Source organism: Stomoxys calcitrans, chromosome 4 (assembly GCF_963082655.1).
Source record: "Stomoxys calcitrans chromosome 4, idStoCalc2.1, whole genome shotgun sequence".
NCBI classification, from domain to species: Eukaryota; Metazoa; Arthropoda; class Insecta; order Diptera; family Muscidae; genus Stomoxys; species Stomoxys calcitrans.
In genome coordinates, this window is record NC_081555.1 from 165,688,348 (window position 1) to 165,707,871 (window position 19,524).

Here is a 19,524-nt window from a genome sequence, read left to right on the forward strand (position 1 = left end):
TAAGTCTTATGCATGTTCCTGGGCAAATTTGCAACATTGCACTTCAGACCATGAACTATTCGAAAATATTTGGAGCCACATTTGGCAGCATTTATTCCACAGGAGTAAAAATAAATCCTTAATTCCCCTTTTTGGCAACCATATGTCCACTGCCATCCCAATCACTAAGAAAAGCTGCCTCCGCCTGGAAATGTCGATCAGATCTTCAAGTTCTAGCTCCATAAAAGTAGGTCTTTAGATAAAGCAGCGATTTAGACAGATAACCAAAGCATTCATGACGACGAAGTAAAAACAAACTTTTATACAACTTTAGTGAGTGGCGTACGACTTTACTTTAGTGACGAGTGCAACCCGCATGCAACCAGAGATAACACGACACAAATATTCTATTTATCTGTCCACCAGACCACTCTGGAAGCAACTCGTTTTAGCCAACGATTGTTAGATGAACAGGGAAAGTTGTTATCACAACACTCAAATACCGTGACAAGCTGTAGGTCATAATTGGGAGGATTTTATCCGATGAAAAAATTAATTCCCAGGGAATATACAGAATTGTGCTCAACAAGTAGCAGAGCTTTCACAAGTTTAACGACGTTTGCAACTTTCTGAAAATCGAAAACCTAAAAATTCGTCATACGAACCATATCTGGTCCGATCCCAATGATCCATCCTTAACCACCCGGCCTCTGTGCGGGATTTCCCCAGACACTAAGCTCCAAAATTAGATGCCAGAAATGTATTCTACTCCTAAATACCTTTTGTTTGACGTTTTTATGTATATAGCTATATACATACATATATTTTTTTTAATGTGTACATTATTATCTGTGTTTTGTAGTTAACTTTATCTCAATAATGCTGTGTGTATAATAAATGTATAAAAAAAGATGTAATGGTCGTAAATCGAAACCATTCTCTACTTTAGTCTTCATTAAAGAACATCTCCAGTAAATCAGGTTTTTCGCATTGATCGCCCTCCAATTTTATAACCGTCTTCCAGCGAATTAAAGTGGGAATGACCATAAGTTTGAGACGAGAATCCAAACGGAAAGGATTTTTCATATCTTTCCAGCTGCAAAGATATTTTCAAAGTAAATATAAAAATTCTCATCTATATGATAAACGTTCTGCAGTTTTACTTACAATGATCTATTGCCCACGTCAACAGTTAGGAATATGGTATCATCCTCAGCAAATTCTTTGATAGCTGCTTCTACCTTAGGTCCAGCTGCATAATTTCAATACATAATTTTATTTTTCTAACTTGGCCACTCTACATAATACTTACCTACATTACAATCTGGACACCAACTTACTCCTTTGTCATCTTTTTCGCCGGTAAAGTAAACAAATAATTTTCCCTTATTCTTGGCCAAATCTTCAATAGATTTTTCGAAACCGTCAAAACCTTTTGTATATTCCAAGCGCACCATTCTGTGCTAAATCTATTGTCTACTGTACCTAAGCAATAAATAGCTGTTATTTGATTGTCTAACGCTTTTATCTCTTCGATTATGGATTTATCAATTGATTTAGGGTGTTTTTTTTTTATAATTGATAGCGAATCGTTGATAAAAATCACTAACCGGCAAAACAATAAAAATCAGCTGTTCATAGCATGTAGAGATGAGAGCGTGAGAGAAAAGTTTAATCACAATCACACAACTAATTCGTACGATAAGTTTGAAATTCGGCAGGGTACTCTGTTTTTAGTTGTGAAAACAATTTTCTGCGCCAACATCCTACAATCCTGCCATAATATTACACAAGGCGAATTTAAGAAGGTGTTCTAACGCGAACAGCTCTTAACAGCCGGGCAGGTTTGACGGTATAAAGATGACAGATTTTTGTTCGCATTCTTTTTTTTGTTTTCTTCTTTCTCGCATATTCTCTGCTCATGTACAGACACATATACACACACGCACCTAAGTTTCATTGGGTGTGTTGGCAAAACGTCGATTTGATGACAGCTTGATGACAACATGGCGGATTGCACCATATGATTTGCGGTTGTTGTACAAATGATACCACCTTTAATTGTTCTCTGCTCATGTACGCACACGTATACACACACGAACACAAATTTCTTTGTGTGTGTTGGCAAAACGATGGCGGATTGCTTTATATGATTTGTGGTTGTTGTACAAACGAGACCACCTTTAATTATTTCGCCAAGGAGACCACCTTCAATCGTTTTGTCATGGGTTGGTATGTTATATTTTTGTGAGAGACGACTTTTCTTCATTTTGGAATTCTGTTATTTGTTGTTGCCGTCCTGTCACATCGAAAAACAAAGCTATAGAGGGTATCGATTAACTTCTCACATCCCATTGATTATCTTTTCCCACTGACCCAGTAGGAAAAGGATTGACTCCTGTTGTCCACGTTGTTATTCCCATTCGCGAGAACGGAGCAGACATCAGCGTATGACATCTGTCTCCACGCCAATTGCTGATGGGTGGCGGGAGCTTAGATAGGTAGAGTTTGAACAGAAGTGGGGAAAGAACGTCACTCTGGAGAACTCCCTGTTTGTCTGCTTCAACATCAACCGCAAATGCTCACAATCTACCTCTACGTCGAGTTAGGGAGATCCGACTCAATGATTATTTTAAAAAGAGTGTAATCTGGCTAACTGAAAGATCAAACGGTACTCCACGAAAATGGCACGTTTTGTATGCTGCGCCTCTTTCCGAATCCATGCTGGTGGTCTTTTGAAAGTGGGGAAGAATTGAAATTGCGTAGGGTGGCAGCCCAAATGTCTCTGTGACTGGGGATGGAGAGATCGATCTGTAGGACTCCTTGTTTCCCAGATGTTTGAGAATAAGGATCACCCGACCATTTTCCATATCACAGATGAAGATAGAAAGATTGAAGGTGGCTTTCAGGTATTTTACTCCTAATCCGCTCAGATGTTTGAGATATTCCATCAAGGCCCATATGAGCCCATGATGGCTCTGAATAGCCGTGGTATTTGTTCGTGTTCCTTGTCTTCCATAGAAAGATCCTTCTCGCATACCATAACCATAGTAGAGGTGTCTCTATTTATGGTGAAAGTTCTGCCGTTTATTTGTCCTGCCAGTGCTTCGTAAATCTTCTTCACATAATTTGGCCCTGCATGTTTTTATGGTTTACACTGCACTTTAAATCCGTATTTAATGGTTTTATTTTTTTTCTTGTATAAAATCAGCTGACGAGAGCCTTAAATCCGGATTTAATGAGCAGTGTAAACGGCGTTTATGTTCATGAAAAACTTTCTACACTAGCTACTTGGAATTAGCTAATTTGAATGTAAAATCATTTGATTAATCGAACTTTTGCTTGCTGAAAATTGAGACACTCACCGCTGGCCTCTTCCATTATGCTCAAACTCTTACACGTATTGGTTCATTCTTCTTCTTACCCAACATTCATTGTAATTGATTAGCATGAACACTGTGTTTGCCGGTATCTTTTTCTTTCACTTGCATGAAAAAGAAGAAGAAAGAATTACGTGTCATTGTAGTAAACAGGCGATAGCAGCAGTACAGGGCATTCTATTCTAATCGATAATTAGCCCAAAAGTGTGATATAGGTTTTTTCTTTGGAGTAAAACTGGCGGAGCGATACCCAATCGTTTCCATAAAAAAAATTCCACGAGGATTGGGGGCTAGAGCAGTGTAAAATGAATCGACCTGCAAAGATTTTCAACAGAACTGCAGGCTACAGCAGTCTGATAACGTTTGCTGTGCTTTTGATTGCCTGGTTAGCCGGCTTCTCGTCACGTCTTTTTGCTGTGATCCGTTTTGAGTCCATTATTCATGAGTTCGATCCATGGTTCAACTATCGGGCCACCGCTTATATGGTGCAGCATGGCTTTTACAAGTTCCTGAATTGGTTCGATGAGAGAGCGTGGTACCCATTGGGTCGCATTGTCGGAGGCACCGTGTACCCCGGCCTGATGATAACATCTGGTGGCATACACTATTTGCTGCATGCCCTTAACATTCCGGTGCACATACGTGATATTTGCGTCTTCTTGGCTCCTGTATTCAGCGGTCTTACAGCCATCTCTACGTACTTACTTACCAAAGAGCTGTGGTCGTCGGGTGCTGGACTCTTCGCGGCAAGTTTTATTGCCATTGTGCCAGGCTATATCAGTCGTTCGGTTGCCGGTTCTTATGATAACGAAGGCATCGCCATTTTTGCCCTTCAATTTACCTACTTCTTGTGGGTGCGCGCCGTCAAGACTGGCTCTGTCTTCTGGTCCTGTGGAGCTGCTTTGTCATATTTTTACATGGTATCCGCATGGGGCGGCTATGTGTTCATAATAAATCTGATTCCCCTGCATGTCTTCGTATTGCTAATTATGGGCCGTTATTCGCTACGATTGTTGACCAGCTACAGCACCTTTTACATATTGGGTCTGGTGTTGTCCATGCAAATTCCCTTTGTGGGATTCCAGCCCATACGTACCAGCGAACATATGGCAGCATTGGGTGTCTTTCTTCTACTGATTGCTGTAGGTGCATTGAAACATTTGCAGTCGGTACTTTCGCGTAACGAATTCAAGAAACTCTTCATAGTTGGAGGTCTGTGCGCTGCTGGTGTGGTCTTTTTGGGCGTTGTAACGCTCACCGTTATGGGTGTGGTGGCTCCCTGGAGTGGACGTTTCTATTCGCTGTGGGACACTGGCTATGCCAAGATACACATCCCCATTATTGCTTCGGTGTCTGAACATCAGCCTACAACCTGGTTCTCCTTCTTCTTCGACTTGCACATATTGGTGTGTGCTTTCCCGGTGGGCGTTTGGTATTGCATTAAGAAAATCAACGATGAACGTGTATTTGTGGTGCTCTATGCCATCAGTGCTGTCTATTTTGCTGGTGTGATGGTGCGTCTAATGTTAACCCTGACACCTGTTGTCTGCATGCTTGCCGGTGTTGCATTCTCCGGTCTACTAGATGTCTATCTGCGTGAGGATAACTCTACATCTAGCAGCAGCAGCAGCAGTGCTGTTTCCAATGCAGACGAAAATGAAGATTCACCCAGCGAAAAGAAACTGCTATACGACAAGGCAGGAAAACTGAAGCATCGTGTCAAACACGATCCCCAGCAAAGCGAAAGCAACAATGGTGTGGGCTCAAATCTGAGAAGCATTGTCATACTGGCCATTCTAATGATTCTGATGATGTTTGCTGTCCACTGCACCTGGGTTACCAGCAATGCCTATTCCAGTCCTTCGATTGTGCTGGCCTTCCACAACAGTCAAGATGGATCCCGCAATATTTTGGATGATTTCCGTGAGGCCTACTACTGGCTGTCTCAAAACACTGCTGACGATGCCCGCATTATGTCCTGGTGGGATTATGGCTATCAAATAGCGGGTATGGCAAATCGAACAACACTGGTGGACAATAACACATGGAACAACAGTCACATAGCTTTGGTGGGCAAGGCTATGTCCTCCACCGAAGAAAAGTCCTACGAAATCATGACATCATTGGATGTGGATTACGTTCTAGTAATCTTTGGTGGTGTTATTGGCTATTCGGGAGATGATATCAACAAATTCTTGTGGATGGTGCGCATTGCCGAAGGTGAACATCCCAAAGATATCAAGGAAAGTGATTACTTCACGGATCGCGGAGAATTCCGTGTCGATAGCGAGGGGGCACCGGCCCTCCTTAATTGTCTTATGTACAAACTAAGTTACTATAGATTTGGTGAATTGAAATTGGACTACAGAGGTCCGGCGGGCTATGATAGAACGCGTAATGCCGTCATTGGCAACAAGGATTTCGACCTAACCTATTTGGAGGAGGCCTACACCAGCGAACACTGGCTGGTGCGGATATATCGTGTCAAGAAACCACACGAATTCAATAGACCCGCCCTCAAGCCTGACGAACGAACAGTTGCACCCACGAATTTTGTATCACGCAAGAACTTGAAGCGTAAACGTGGCTACATCAAGAGCCGACCGGTTGTGGTGAAAGGAAAAAGAAGTCAAAAATAAACAAGCTATTTTTTAGATTTCCATCTCTTATTTTATTTTTTTTTTTTTTGATAAAATGTATATGTATGTCCGACTGAAACATGTATGTATTGAAGAGCATTTCTGTTTAAACCAAGGAGTAGAAGAAGCAGGAGATTTATGCGTTATAAAATAATTATTTCCAATTATAACTATTTAAAATTGATGTGTGACTTCATAATAAAAGAAATAAATAAATGAGTTTTTATCCACTACAATCGATGATGTGTGCCACCATGAAGGGGGCTTCAATAGAATCGCCTGTGGTTGCATGCATTTGCTTTTCTTTGACTAAATGTGATAAGAGGGGCAGGCGATATTTTGTGTTAATGCAACTGCTTGTGGTAATTATTTACACATAAATGTGTTGTGCGGTGTACCTAAGAATTGGGGGATAAGATAAGATTGGAATTTCAACAAACATACACATAATGAATTGTTCACTAAAGTACATCATTGACAGTTTTTACACGTAGCATTTCGAAAATGATGTTTGTGTTTTAGTTTGCCAGCCAAATCTCTGACTTGTCTTGTGTTTTTCCAAATTACTGAAAAAAAGGTGATACAGGAAAGTACTCAGCATGAAATTCATAACCAATGAGACTTGTAAATGGCAACAAAGAATTAAACGAAATGGGAAAATTTTCAATAACATTGCAAATGCAAATTTTGCCCATGAACAATCCACTAAGGAACAGGGGCAAACTTCTCACATAACAATGAGTGCAGTCCGATTAAGTTTAAGTTCAATGATAAGGGGCCTCCTTTTTATAGCCGAGCCCGTACGGCGTGCCGCAGTGCCACACCTCTTTGGAGAGAAGTTTTACATGTCATAGTATCTCACAAATGTTGCCAGCAATGGGAGGGGAAAACCCCCGCTGAAAATTTTTCTCTGATGGTCTCGCCAGGATTCGAACCCAGGCGTTCAGTGTCATAGACGGACATGCTAACCTCTGCGCTACGTTGGCCTCCATAGAAAGTTGGAAAAAAAAATTAGTTCCGCAATACTATCAAGTCTCAGAACTAGACGATAGTTTCCATTTAAAAGTTTGCCATAAATTAAACAAGTAAAAGCGTGCTAAGTTCGGCCGGGCCGAATCTTATATAACCTCCACCATGGATCGCATTTGTCGAGTTCTTTTCCCGACATCTCCTCTTAGGCAAAAAAGAATATAAGGAAAGATTTGCACTGCTATTAGAGCGATATCAAGATATGGTCCGGTTTGGACCACAATTAAATTATATGTTGGAGACCTGTGTAAAATGTCAGTCAATTCGAATAAGAATTGCGCCCTTTGAGGGCTCAATGAGTAAAATAGAGAGAACGATTTATATAGGAGCTGTATCCGGCTATAGACTGATTCAGACCATAATAAACACGTATGTTGATGGTCATGAGAGGATCCGTCGTACAAAATTTCAGGCAAATCGGAGAATAATTGCGACCTCTAGAGGCTCAAGAAGTCAAGATCCCAGATCGGTTTATGTGGCAGCTATATTAGGTTATGAACCGATTTGAACCTTATTTGACACAGTTGTTGAAAGTAAGAATAAAATACGCCATGCCAATTTTCAGCCAAATCGGAGAAGAATTGCGCCCTCTAGAAGCTCAAGATCGGTTTGAATGGGGCCAAGATTTTAAATCGAGAGATCGTTCTATCGTAAAAAAAAATTGTCAACGCTAACTATATGAAAAATCCGCAATAACTTTTTGGGCAACCCAATAAATCCAATACTATATCCGTAGTTATGTCTTGATAGTGGCTGGTCTCGATCATATTTTATTCAGGTCCCGAGAACTCATATACAAGTAACATTTTCAGACAAAAAATCTACATTTTATGGGATTAAGACCCTGAATTGGAAAATCGGTCTATATGGCACCTATATCTATAAAGTCTGATCTGATTCATATGTGGGTCGGATGTCGGGAAGCTTAAACCAACTCACTATTTAACATTTCGACGAAATCGGGTAATAAATAAAGCTTTTATGAGCTTCAGACCCTTAATCGGCAGATCGGTCTATATGGCAGCTATATCGAAATATAATCCGATCTGAACCGTATTTGAGTCAGATGTTGGTAGGCCTAAGAGAACTCACTGTTTTAAATTTCAGCGAAATCGGGTAAAAAATAAAGCTTTTATGGGCCTCTGACCCATTATCGGGAGATCGGTCTATATGGCAGCTACATCTAAATATAGTCCGATCTAAACCATATTTAGGTCGGGTATCAAAAGGCTAAAAATAACTCACTGTTTAAAATTTCAGCGAAATCGGATAAAAAATAAAGCTTTTATGGGCCTTTGACTCTTTATCGGGAGATTGGTCTATATGGCAGCTATATCTAAATATAGTCCGATCGAAACCATATTTAGGTCGGGTATCAAAGGGTAAAAATAACTCACTGTTTAAAATTTCAGCGAAATCGGATAAAAAGTAAAGCTTTTATGGATTTCAGACCCTTTATGGGGATATCTCAATATAGTCCGATCTCAATCATATTAAGGTCGAATATTGGAAGGCCTAAAGTTCCTCACTGTTTCAAATATCAGCGGAGTAGGATAAAAAATAAAGCTTTCATGGGCTTCAGACCTTTTATCGACAGATCGGTCTATATGGCAGCTATATCTAAATATAGCCCGATCTAATCCATATTTAGGTCAGATATCGAGAGACTAAAAATAACCCACTGTTTCAAATTCAAGCGAAATCGGATAAAAAATAAAGCTTTTATGGGTTTCAGACCCTTTATCGGCAGATCGGTCAATATGGCAGCTATATCTAAATATAGTCCGATCTAAACCATTTATGGGTCAGATGTCGGGAAGCCTTACATTACTCACTGTTTCAAATTTCAGCGAAATCGGTTTAAAAATAAAGCATTTATGGGCATTAGACATTTTATCGGCAAATCGCTTTATAGAGCAGCTATATAATATGGTCCTATTTGGCCCGTTCAAGAACTTAACCAGCGTGCATCAATAGGACGTATCTGTACTCAATATCTCATTTTTTGAAGGCTGTAGAGTGATTATAACAGACGTACGGACAAACACACTGACATCCTTAAATCGTCCTAGAATTTGACGACGACGAAATATTTTTACTTTGTCGGGTCGGAAATTAAATTGATATTTCGATGTGTTGCAAACGGAATGACTAAATGAATATACCCCCTATGCTACGGTGGTGGGTATAATTAGGAGATCGATTTATATAGAAGCCATATCAATGCACAGCCCAAATAAAACCAATGTTAATAAAGTCACTAGGAAGTCAAGAGGGAAATCAATGTACAAAATGTTAGCCTAATCAGATAAAAATTGCGCCCTCTATAGGCGCAATATATCTTAAAGGATACAGGGTGGCTGATGAATATTGCTACAATGATGAATATTGCTACATTTTTTTTTCGGTGTATGGAATACATTTTTCTTTTATTCATGTTAAATTAAATTATTAAATTAATTATTAAATTATTATTAATTAAATTAATTAATTAATTAATTAAATTAATTATTAAATTATTATTATTAAATAGAAAAAAAGTTATTACATTTTTTTTTGGTAGCGGCTTTCATCAGCCACCCTGTACATTCAGTCTCGGATTGATTATACTCACCACCGTAGGATAGGGGGCATATTCTTTTAGTCATTCCGTTTGCAACATATCGAAATATAATTTTCCGACCCTACAAAGTATATACATCGGATGTCGGATCGTCGTAAAATTCTAAGACGATTTAACGATGTCCGTGTGTCTGTCCGTCCGTCTGTCTGTTGTAATCAATCTACAACTCTTAAAAATTGAGATATTGAGCTGAAATTTGGCACAGATACGTCTTTTAGATGCACGCTGGTCAAGATCTTGATCCGATGTCGCTGAAATTTGTAACAGTGTGTAGTTTAAGGCCCTCCGACATCTGACCCAAATATGGTCCATATCGGACTTTATTTGTATATAGCTGCCGTATATACCGAACTGCCGATAAAGGGTCTGTAACCTATAAAAGCTTTATTTATCACTCGATTTCGCTAAAATTTGGAACAGTGGGTTATTTTAATCCTCCCGACATCTGACCTAAATATATTTCAGATCGGACTATATTTAGATATAGCTGCCATATAGACCGATCTCCCGATTAAGCATAAAAGCTTTATTTTTTTAACCGATTTCGCTGAAATTTGAAACAGTAAGTAGTTTTACGCCTCCTAACATATGACCCAAATATGGTTCAGATCGGTCTATATTTAGATATAGCTGCCATATAGACCGATCTGCCGATAAAAGGTCTGAAGCCAATAACAACCTAATTTATTTCCCGATTTCGCAGAAACAGTGGGTTAATTTAAGCCTCCTGGCCTAAATATGGATTAAATCGGACTATATTTAGGTATAGCTGCCATATAGACCGATCTCTAGATAAAGGGTCCTAGCCCATAAAAGCTTTATTTTTAACCGATTTCGCTGAAATTTGAAACATTGAGTAGTATTACGCCTCCTAACGTAGTACCCAAATATGGTTCAGATCGTACTATATTTAGATATAACTGCCATATAGTCCCATCTGCCGATAAAGGGTCTGAAGCCCATAAAAGCTCTATTTATTACCCGATTCCGCTGAAATTTTAAACTGTAAGTTTTAGGCCACCCGCTATCCAAGCCAAATATGGTAAAGATCGGTCTGTATTTAGATATAGCTGTCATATAGAACGATGTGCCGATTAAGGGTCTGAAGCTCATAAAAGCTTTCTTTATTACTTACCCGATTTTGTTGAAATTTGAAAATTATCCAATCTTCACCGGTTTGGGACGAAAAGGGGTTTACATATATACCCGAGGTGGTGGGTATCCAAAGTTCGGCCCGATCGAACTCAATGCCTTTTTACTTGTTTTTGTTTAGTTTTGAAAAAAATTTAACTTTTGCGATAGTATCCATCCGAAAAATATCAATCGATATCCACTCAAAAAATTAGATATCAATAGTGCCATCGATATTTTGCCAGCTCTAATACTAGCCCTAAGCGCACCAGGCATGTAGCCACATGTCTATATATATAGAGGTGGCGAACCTCGTCTTGCTTCTAAAGGTGAGCAAGCTCGTTGCGGTCCAAAGGACCGATCGCGGCAGAAACATAAAGGCCAATAACTCGCCTTGTCATATGGAGCATCATAGGCACTCAGTATATATGCATGAGCCGGCGCCGCCCGACTTCACACTTAGACTCTCCACTCGATAACGCTGATTGCCCGCGACTGCAATTGCAGCTATCTCGTTTGAGCATTCCACTACCCGCAACCTGGGAACGCGCCCGGGCCACAAAGATCGGAGCTCAAAGTTCCAGCCTGTGTGGTGCTCATAGCTATCCCGTGCCGGGATAACGGTCGCGAAGAATTGCGAAAACTTCCACACACGCCAAGAGTGTTTCGCGACTCATACGGAAGAACAATTGCGAAAAAATCTTCCAAAATTTTTTTTTTATCGCGTGGACGAACGCTCTTCCAAAATTATGAAAAATGTTTGCAGGGACTGTACAAGATTAATAGCTTTGTGAGTATATTTTTTAGAGGAAATAATTAAAATTCATTATTTTGTCCTTATTAATAAATATACAAAGTCATTATTTTATAACATTATCCGAATAATTCTACGTGTCAAGTCTATTTACAACTACACGGTTCACGATTTTTACAACAATACTCCCGGCCAGCGGCTAGATGGGTGTTGATCCATTTATCTTCACAGTTTTTAATAAATAAATAGGCTCTTTCTTTGTGTATATCATGATCTAAGGCCGCACACAATATATTTGCAGAATTGGGTAGGTGTTGAACAATCTGGAAAGGAAAAAAAGATTTAAGAAAAAAAAAAATATTTTCGAAAAAGTTCAAAAAACGTAACAAAAATGATTTTAAAAACATAAATTAAAAAAACATCCTAAAAATTTTTAATCCAAAGGCACTCAAAGTTTTCTGGAAAATCCAATTTTTTAAGAAAAACTTATTTTTGCACGAAAATAACATTTTAATCAAAATATATGGGGAAATAATTTTTAATTAATAAAACAAATTTTATGCGAAAATAAAATTGTGAGCTCATTTTGATGAGAAACTAATTTTTTGGAAAATTTGCAACGAAAAACTAATTTTGAGGACATTTTCAATGAAAAGTTTATTTCGAGGACCTTTACAATCAAAAACTAGTTTCGAAAAAAATGTGCATTTAAGTAAATTTTTTATTAAAAATATATCAAAAAACAAGATTCATGAAGCTTTTCAAGAAAAAGTTACTTTATTTTATTTATAATAAAGTTTTGTCCAAATCAGGATTCACTGAATAAAGTTAGGCTAAACGATCAGCCGGCATACAATTTTTTAAATTCCTGGCAGTACTTGGGATTGAGGATGTCAACTTATTCTCCTTTTACATTCATTCTTTGTTAACATTTTCTCCTACTTAATGACATTTTCAATTGGCAGATTTGACGTCCTGAATGATATTCATGGTGTCTATCCACTTTATGTCTGAGTAAGTGACCTAAAGTTCTATTAGTGAATCCTGGTCCAAATTTTCAAATATTAATTAATCAAATTTTAAATCACCTTTAAAGAAATCACATTTAAATTTTCATACAATCTGATATAGTCGGACTATAGACCGCAGTGTTATTTGTTTCTATTGGGTTGCCCAAAAAGTAATTGAGGATTTTTTAAAAGAAAGTAAATGCATTTTTAATAAAGCTTTAATCAAATATACTTTTTTACACTTTTTGTCTAAAGCAAGCTAAAAGTAACAGCTGATAACTGACAGAAAAAAGAATGCAATTACAGAGTCACAAGCTGTGAAAAAATTTGTCAACGCCGACTATATGAAAAATCCGCAATTACTTTTTGGGCAACCCAATATAACAATTAGAAAAACAAAAATCCCTATTTTTAAAGTTAAGGTGCCACCCATGGCCTAACAATTAAAGGTGGTCGCATATGTACAACAACCACAAATCATATGGTGCAATCTTGCCATCAAGCTGATCGACGTTTTGCCAACATACGCAAAGAAATTTATGAGCGTGTGTGTATACATGTGCGTATATCAACTGAGAATATACGAGAAAGAAGATAGCAACAAAGAGAATGCAAACAAAAATCTGACATATTAATACCGGTCAAACCTGGCCGACTGTTAACAGTTGTTCGCGCAAGACCATCTTTTTAAATTCGCCTTGGGTACCACCCTTAATTTCGCTTTCACCAAAATTTTTTATGATTACTTTTTTAGATAATAGATGTTGAAGCAAAAAAACTTGCTGATTTCATTCAGTAGGACATTTCCTCATTACTAATTAAAAAAAAATCATAAAAGTACATGATACTATCATAGAGATTTTTGAAGTGTTTAAAAAAGTGAAAAACATGTGTTTTCACCTGCGAAAAACGAATAGAGTACCAGCCTTTTGGTAGAAAGAGTGTTGTGCTTCGTAATAGCATTTGACTGGATTCCTAGATTGCGATTTCGTTTGGCACCACACCAAAATCATCGGATGGATCTTTCAAAAAGATATGTTTTCTAGACTGAAACTATGCTCTTAAGAGTAGCACTGCACTTCATATATTTCTACTAAAAGAAGATATGCAAATATTGCAACAAAACGGTCTGCAGGACATTATTGCAAGGCCGATTAATTTAAGCGTAAAACGCGTCATTCCAAAGTCATTTTGAAAATGATTTTTTATGAAAATCACATTTTGGGGAGATTTTCGATGAAAAACTAATTTTGAGGACAGTTCTTATTTTGACAAGCACCTTTTCACTTATTTATTGTAGATAAAATTAAAATGGAAAACGAATTTTGAGGACATTTTCAATAAATGTTCAATGTATGTTTCCCGTTGCGATGAAATTTCCAATTAAGGTTTGGAAAATTTTTTATGAATAATCCATTTTGACAGACTCGAATAAAATGAAATGATTATTCTGTTTTGGGGAAATTTTCAATGAAAAGCCAATTTCGTGCACATTTTCAAGGAAAATCCAATATCGAAGACATTTTCAATGAAAAACCAATTTTGAAAAGCCAATTTTGAAATTGAAAATCGAACTTTGAGGACATTTTCAATAAGAAGTCAAATTTGAGGACATTTTAATTTTTGACAAGCAAAAAAAAAATTTTTTTTTGCTTTCAATAAAATGTTGATACATTAATACTAAAATGTTGATAAATTTTTTTGTGAAAGTCGAATTTTTAGAACATTTTCAATGACAATTTAATTTTGAGGACATTCTCAGTAAAATAAAACGATTGCGAAGACGTTTTTAATAAAAGATACTTATTTTGAAGACATTTTAACTGTTATGAAAGCTCGATTTGGCAGACTCAACCGGAAGCAAAATAGTTTTTATTTTGTAAATTAAATTTTGGCGCTTACAATTTTTTAGGACATTTTTACCAAAAAAATAGAGTTTGTTGAGGACTCTGTCGAGATAGGAGTTTGCCTATTTCATTTGATCTTGCAAAGAATAAAGGAAGGTTGTCAACGAAGATGATGTTGTCATCAGAGTGCTTTGTGGAAGCTGTCTAGATGGACTATGGCCAAGGGGCTTGATATAAACCCCCATAAAGACTGAGCTAGTACTATTCACCAGAAGGAGCATGCTTGGTATTTAAAGGGGACCTGATCTGTATGGGATGATGCAGCCGCCCACTGTCAAGAAAGGTCTAGTTCGAGTGATTTTTGACTAGAGACTTCATTTAAAGAGGAACGCCGAGTAGAGGGGCAGAATGAGTTCTAGTACTGACACAACTCGATAGGTTGTTGTTATTATACTCGAACACCTCGAAATATTGACCGGGAACCCTATAAAGTATTGTGTCTTGACATTCTGAGTCGATCTAGCTGTGTGCGTCCGCCGTCTTTCAAAATCACGATAGCGTTCGAGCGAATAAAGATATCCGCTTGCAATTTTGCACTGATACTTCGAATCGATGTAAGTTTTTGTTGTATCCACATTCTTTTTTTAGCCGATTGTCGCAGAAGCGACATGGCAATTGGTTATTTAAAGGCGCCAAAAACTTGCCTTGTTGTATCGAGTATCATTGGAACTCAGTATGAAGGCAAGAGCCGGTGCCACCCAACTGAGACTCTTCACTCGATACCGCTGACTGTCCGTGACTGCAATTGCAGCTACTCCGTATGGAGCATCCCACTATGAGAAACCTGTGCCAACGGCCAAAAATACATAAAAGCCACAAAAGGAGCGTTCCAATGCTTTTGCAATGTACTAGAGAGTCCTTAACAATTGTATTGGCTAAATTTTTTTGTATTGGATCGAAAATCTCAATATTTCTGCTGTTATAGGCCAGAATATCCCAAAAAAGCGACAAAAGTCAGAGAAATCAAGATCTTGAGACTCGATTTTCGACCGTAGACGTATGGTGGACTTTTTTGCTCAATACAATCCCAAAAATCAGAAACGGCAAGAGCCCATTAAGGAGCTAGACGAGGATCGTCACCTCCACATATAGACATGTAGTTACAACAACAACAGTAAAGACTTAAATAACTGACTGAAGCCATGTGCGTTGGTTTCCCTTTACTTTTGCATATGGAAGACTATATTACATATGTATAACTATATTTGCATGATGTAAGACTATATTACATCGCACTGTGGTTCAACTCTATCCGCATTTTTTTCTTCTCTTCTAGGACAAACATAAAGAAGTTCGGTCTTCGGGATATAGGCAGTTCCCGATCGAGTTTGCTTGACGTGTGCCCTTCACCCAAACCTAACCTTACTTTAAGCAATTTCAGTAAAAGTTTTTAAACTTCGACAGTTATTTTATAAACTTGAATTTCTTGAATCAAAATTCTATGAGAAGTATATTCCCACAGAAATTTTCAATAAATTTTGAAGATAAAAATCAATTGCTTACCTGCTCCAAACATTTGGTTTGACATTGTTTCTGGCCCACACCATTGCAGGGGAAAGTACGCTCCAAAGCATTCGATATGACACATTCACCTCGGGGAGGTTCTGTTGATCCCTTGGTGAATTGAGAGCTTAGAAATATGCCACAAGTACAAGGCAATATTTCCGGGACCTTATTGTAACTGCTCTTCAAGGTAGACGATTTTTCCATGGATGGTGTAGTAGTTTTCTGGGTGCTAGGATCTAATGACGATGTTTCTTCATCGAGTTTGGTTGTGTCTGATTTGAAATTTTTATTTAATTCATCCGTAGTGGAATCATTTGGATTTGCATTAAATTCCTTGGTCGATGAAGTCTTTTCTTTGGCAATTTTCTCTTTGCCCACATCAGCCTTTTTGTAATTGATTTTACTAATGACTGCCTCTGTCACAAGAGAACACAAAACCATCACCAGTAGAAGGCTCCAAATCGTCCTACCTTGAATGCCACAAAGAGCCGCTGTAATAGAATTGGACAATTTTATAAAGTAAGGGTATATGCTGCTGTGATTCCAACTTGCCCATTATGTATTATCAACTGTTTTCATTGGGGCATGATGGAATCGTTTTTATCTTTTCATAAAGTCTTATAAGTCAAGCTTTGTTTTGCAATGCTTTCTTTAAAGTCGTTTTCGCTGATTTTGTGAAAAAAGAAAAAAAAATTCTTTTGTTGATTACATTGTTTTGCTTTGTAAACATCTTTCACTTACATAGTACATGTCGATAGGTGATACTTGAACTTGAGCCATGGATCATGTTGGTAATTTTGTTAAGGGGGTCACGTAAGAATTTTAAACTAGATCTGTGTATAACACACGGTGTTACATATGGTCAACTTTAACGTGTCTTTTTCGTTCTTGGGCTTCTTAGACATCAATGCGCATTATGCATTAATGAAAAATTTTAAAGGTGTGTCTCATTGCTAAAAAAAAGCATGCCAGAGTATTGCGTTAAACAGTTTCTGAATTAACATTGATGACACACGTCTCAGGGCCACATTATCAAGAATTTTTGTTTTTTTCTCTCTCAAATTCTATACATTTATTTCATTCATATATTTTTTCTATTAATAAAAAAGTATTTATTGAACAATAACCGACAGTTGTAATCAAGCAAGTCTTAAAAAAAAAAATATACACTCCAGTTTACACACCAAGTCAAGCCCTAATGGGTCATGTATACAATTAAATATCAATCTACTAGCTGCAGTCGATGCCGATATTCTCCTGCAGAATAGTCCATATAGGGTAGTTGACATGAAGTGTAACCAATTTAAGTTCGGCCGGGCCGAACTTTGGATACCCACCACCTCGTGTATATAAGCCACCTTTCCTCAAAATTCAGTGAAAAATGCATACCTTATGCCCCATAGCAGCTATATCGAAATATGTTCCGATTTGGACACAATACTAATAGGTACAAGTCATTGGTCAATTGTGTATAACGAAATATTGGTCTTTTTAGTAGATATATGTCGATGTCGGTTCAGATCGGATGTCGAAAAGCCTAACATAAGTCACTGCGTCAAATTACAGTGAAATCGGATCATAAATGCGCTTTCTATGAGCCCAAGTCTTTAAATCAAGATATCGGTCTATATGGTAGCTATATCCAAATCTGGACCGATTTGGACCAAATTGCAGAAAAATGTCGTAGAGCCTAACGTAACTCACTGTCCCAAATTTCGGTAAAATCGGACAATAAACGAACCTTTTATGACCCCAAAGATTGGCAGATTGGTCTATATTGCAGCTATATGCAAATCTGGACCGATCTAAGCCAAATTAAAGAAGAAGAATGTCGAAGAGCCTAACACCACTTACTGTCCCAAATTTCGGCGACATCGGACAATAAATGCGCCTTTTATTGGCACAAAACTTTAAATCGAGAAATCGGTTTATATGGCAGCTATATTCAAATTTCACCCAATGTGAGCCAAATTGAAGAAGAATGTCGAAGTGCCTAACTTAACTCACTGTCCCAAATTTCGGCGACATCGGACAATAAATGCACCTTTTATGGACCCAAAACCTTAAATCAAGAGATCGATCTATGCGGCAGCTATATCCAAATCTGAACCGATCTGGGCCAAATTGTAGAAAGATGTCAAGGGGCTTAACGCAACTCACTGTCCCAAATTTTGGCGACATCGGACAATAAATGCGCCTAAAACCTTAAATCGAGAGGTCTGTCTATGTGGCAGCTATTTTCAAATCTGGGCCGATCTGTGCCATATTGCAGAAGTATGTCGAGGGGCTTAACTTAACTCACCGTTTCAAATTTCTGCGACATCGGACAATAAATGCGCTTTTTATGTGCCCAAAACCTTAAATCGAGTGAACTGTCTATATGGCAGCTATTTTAAAATCTGGGCCGATCTGAGCCAAATTGACGAAGGATGTGGAAGGGCCTAACACAAGTCACTGTCCCAAATTTCGGCGACATTGGACAATAAATGAGCCTTTTATCGAGAGATCTATCTATATGGCAGCTATATCCAAATCTAAAAAAGGTAATCGGCGAAAAAATATTGCGAAAGGCGAATATAGTTGTTGTTGTGTTCTATCTCTCGTCTGCTTGATTCCGTTGAGCGTCAAGACCCAGGAACTTTGCGACTAAGATGGGGTGCGTCCACAGGGATCTGAGTCGATTGGATCTGGCTGGGCAATTAAACACGTGACGTGTATCGCGCGCGTCGACATCAATTCTTGCTCTGTAGGAGTTGAGGCGGCTGCGGCGGCTAATTTAGCCAGAACTACTCTGGTTTGCCAATTTCTTCAGGTCCAATGGGAAGCGGCCATTCTCCAAGAACTACATTCACCTGGTAGCCATTTACCGCATCTGCATAAATGTTGTCTAGACCTGCTTGATCTAGAGGTTCTCTTTTGTAGCGCTGCACCTCACGCTCTATATCATGTAGATCTTATCTTATGGCTTCTGGGCGGTGGATTTGGATAGTCTCTGCTATAACAGCCCAAAAGGTATTGCTTCGACAGCATGTAGTTATGTCTTCGCACTGGTAGGATCTTTGTCTCCTGATTGAGGTGGTCCACATGAGAACTGAGGAGACAGCCCGTCGCAGTTCAAAGGGCGGCATTCTGACAGATCTGAATATTATTTCACTGCGTGTCACAAAGCTAATGAGACCACACTGGCGCTGCATAACTTACCACAGACCGGCCAATTGCTTTGTACGTGGTCAACAAGGCTTTTTTGTCTGCACCCAAGTGCTGCCAGCAAGTGACTAGAGGACCTTGTTTCTACTTTTGACTTGATGTGTAAGAGCTGTCAAGTGTGACGCCAAGTATTTTGGCGTCACATTCAGAATTTTGCCTTCACAGTCACCTCAGTATTCACCTCACACGTATTTGTAGTGAACAATGTGGCTGAAGATTTGATGGCAGATATCATCAAATTTCTTGCAGCGAAATATGAGGCAAGTTCGTTGAGGTAGACGTTCAACCTATCGCAGATGTCAACAATGGGTGGGGGGCCTGATGCCATGATCGTACAATCGTCCGCATATGATACGATA

At 38.4% G+C, this 19,524-nt stretch overlaps 3 protein-coding genes across 4 annotated transcripts; 1 reads left to right on the forward strand and 2 right to left on the reverse strand.

Moving 5' to 3' along the window:
- Positions 1-771: 771 nt before the first annotated feature.
- Positions 772-1,595, reverse strand: LOC106088698 (thioredoxin domain-containing protein 17). The gene is made up of 3 exons (XM_013254352.2): positions 1,292-1,595; positions 1,147-1,231; positions 772-1,075 (listed from the first exon to the last, which is right to left on the reverse strand). Exons 1-3 carry the CDS (start codon positions 1,434-1,436, stop codon positions 925-927), a joined length of 381 nt encoding a protein of 126 aa, XP_013109806.2. The 5' UTR covers positions 1,437-1,595; the 3' UTR covers positions 772-924.
- Positions 1,596-3,484: 1,889 nt separating this feature from the next.
- On the forward strand, positions 3,485-6,234 carry LOC106088919 (dolichyl-diphosphooligosaccharide--protein glycosyltransferase subunit STT3B). Its single transcript, XM_013254636.2, has one exon. It carries the CDS (start codon positions 3,665-3,667, stop codon positions 5,996-5,998), a length of 2,334 nt encoding a protein of 777 aa, XP_013110090.1. The 5' UTR covers positions 3,485-3,664; the 3' UTR covers positions 5,999-6,234.
- A 5,395-nt stretch (positions 6,235-11,629) lies between these two features.
- LOC106088682 (follicle cell protein 3C-1) lies at positions 11,630-17,075 on the reverse strand. 2 transcript variants are annotated; one of them, XM_013254342.2, is made up of 4 exons: positions 16,700-17,074; positions 16,511-16,624; positions 15,956-16,449; positions 11,630-11,858 (listed from the first exon to the last, which is right to left on the reverse strand). In XM_013254342.2, exons 2-4 carry the CDS (start codon positions 16,512-16,514, stop codon positions 11,682-11,684), a joined length of 675 nt encoding a protein of 224 aa, XP_013109796.1. In that variant the 5' UTR covers positions 16,515-16,624; positions 16,700-17,074; the 3' UTR covers positions 11,630-11,681. The 2 variants fall into 2 exon arrangements, with proteins under 2 accessions (XP_013109796.1, XP_013109789.2); XM_013254335.2 differs by lacking the exon at positions 16,511-16,624 and having other exon boundaries at positions 16,700-17,075.
- Between the last annotated feature and the right edge of the window lie 2,449 nt (positions 17,076-19,524).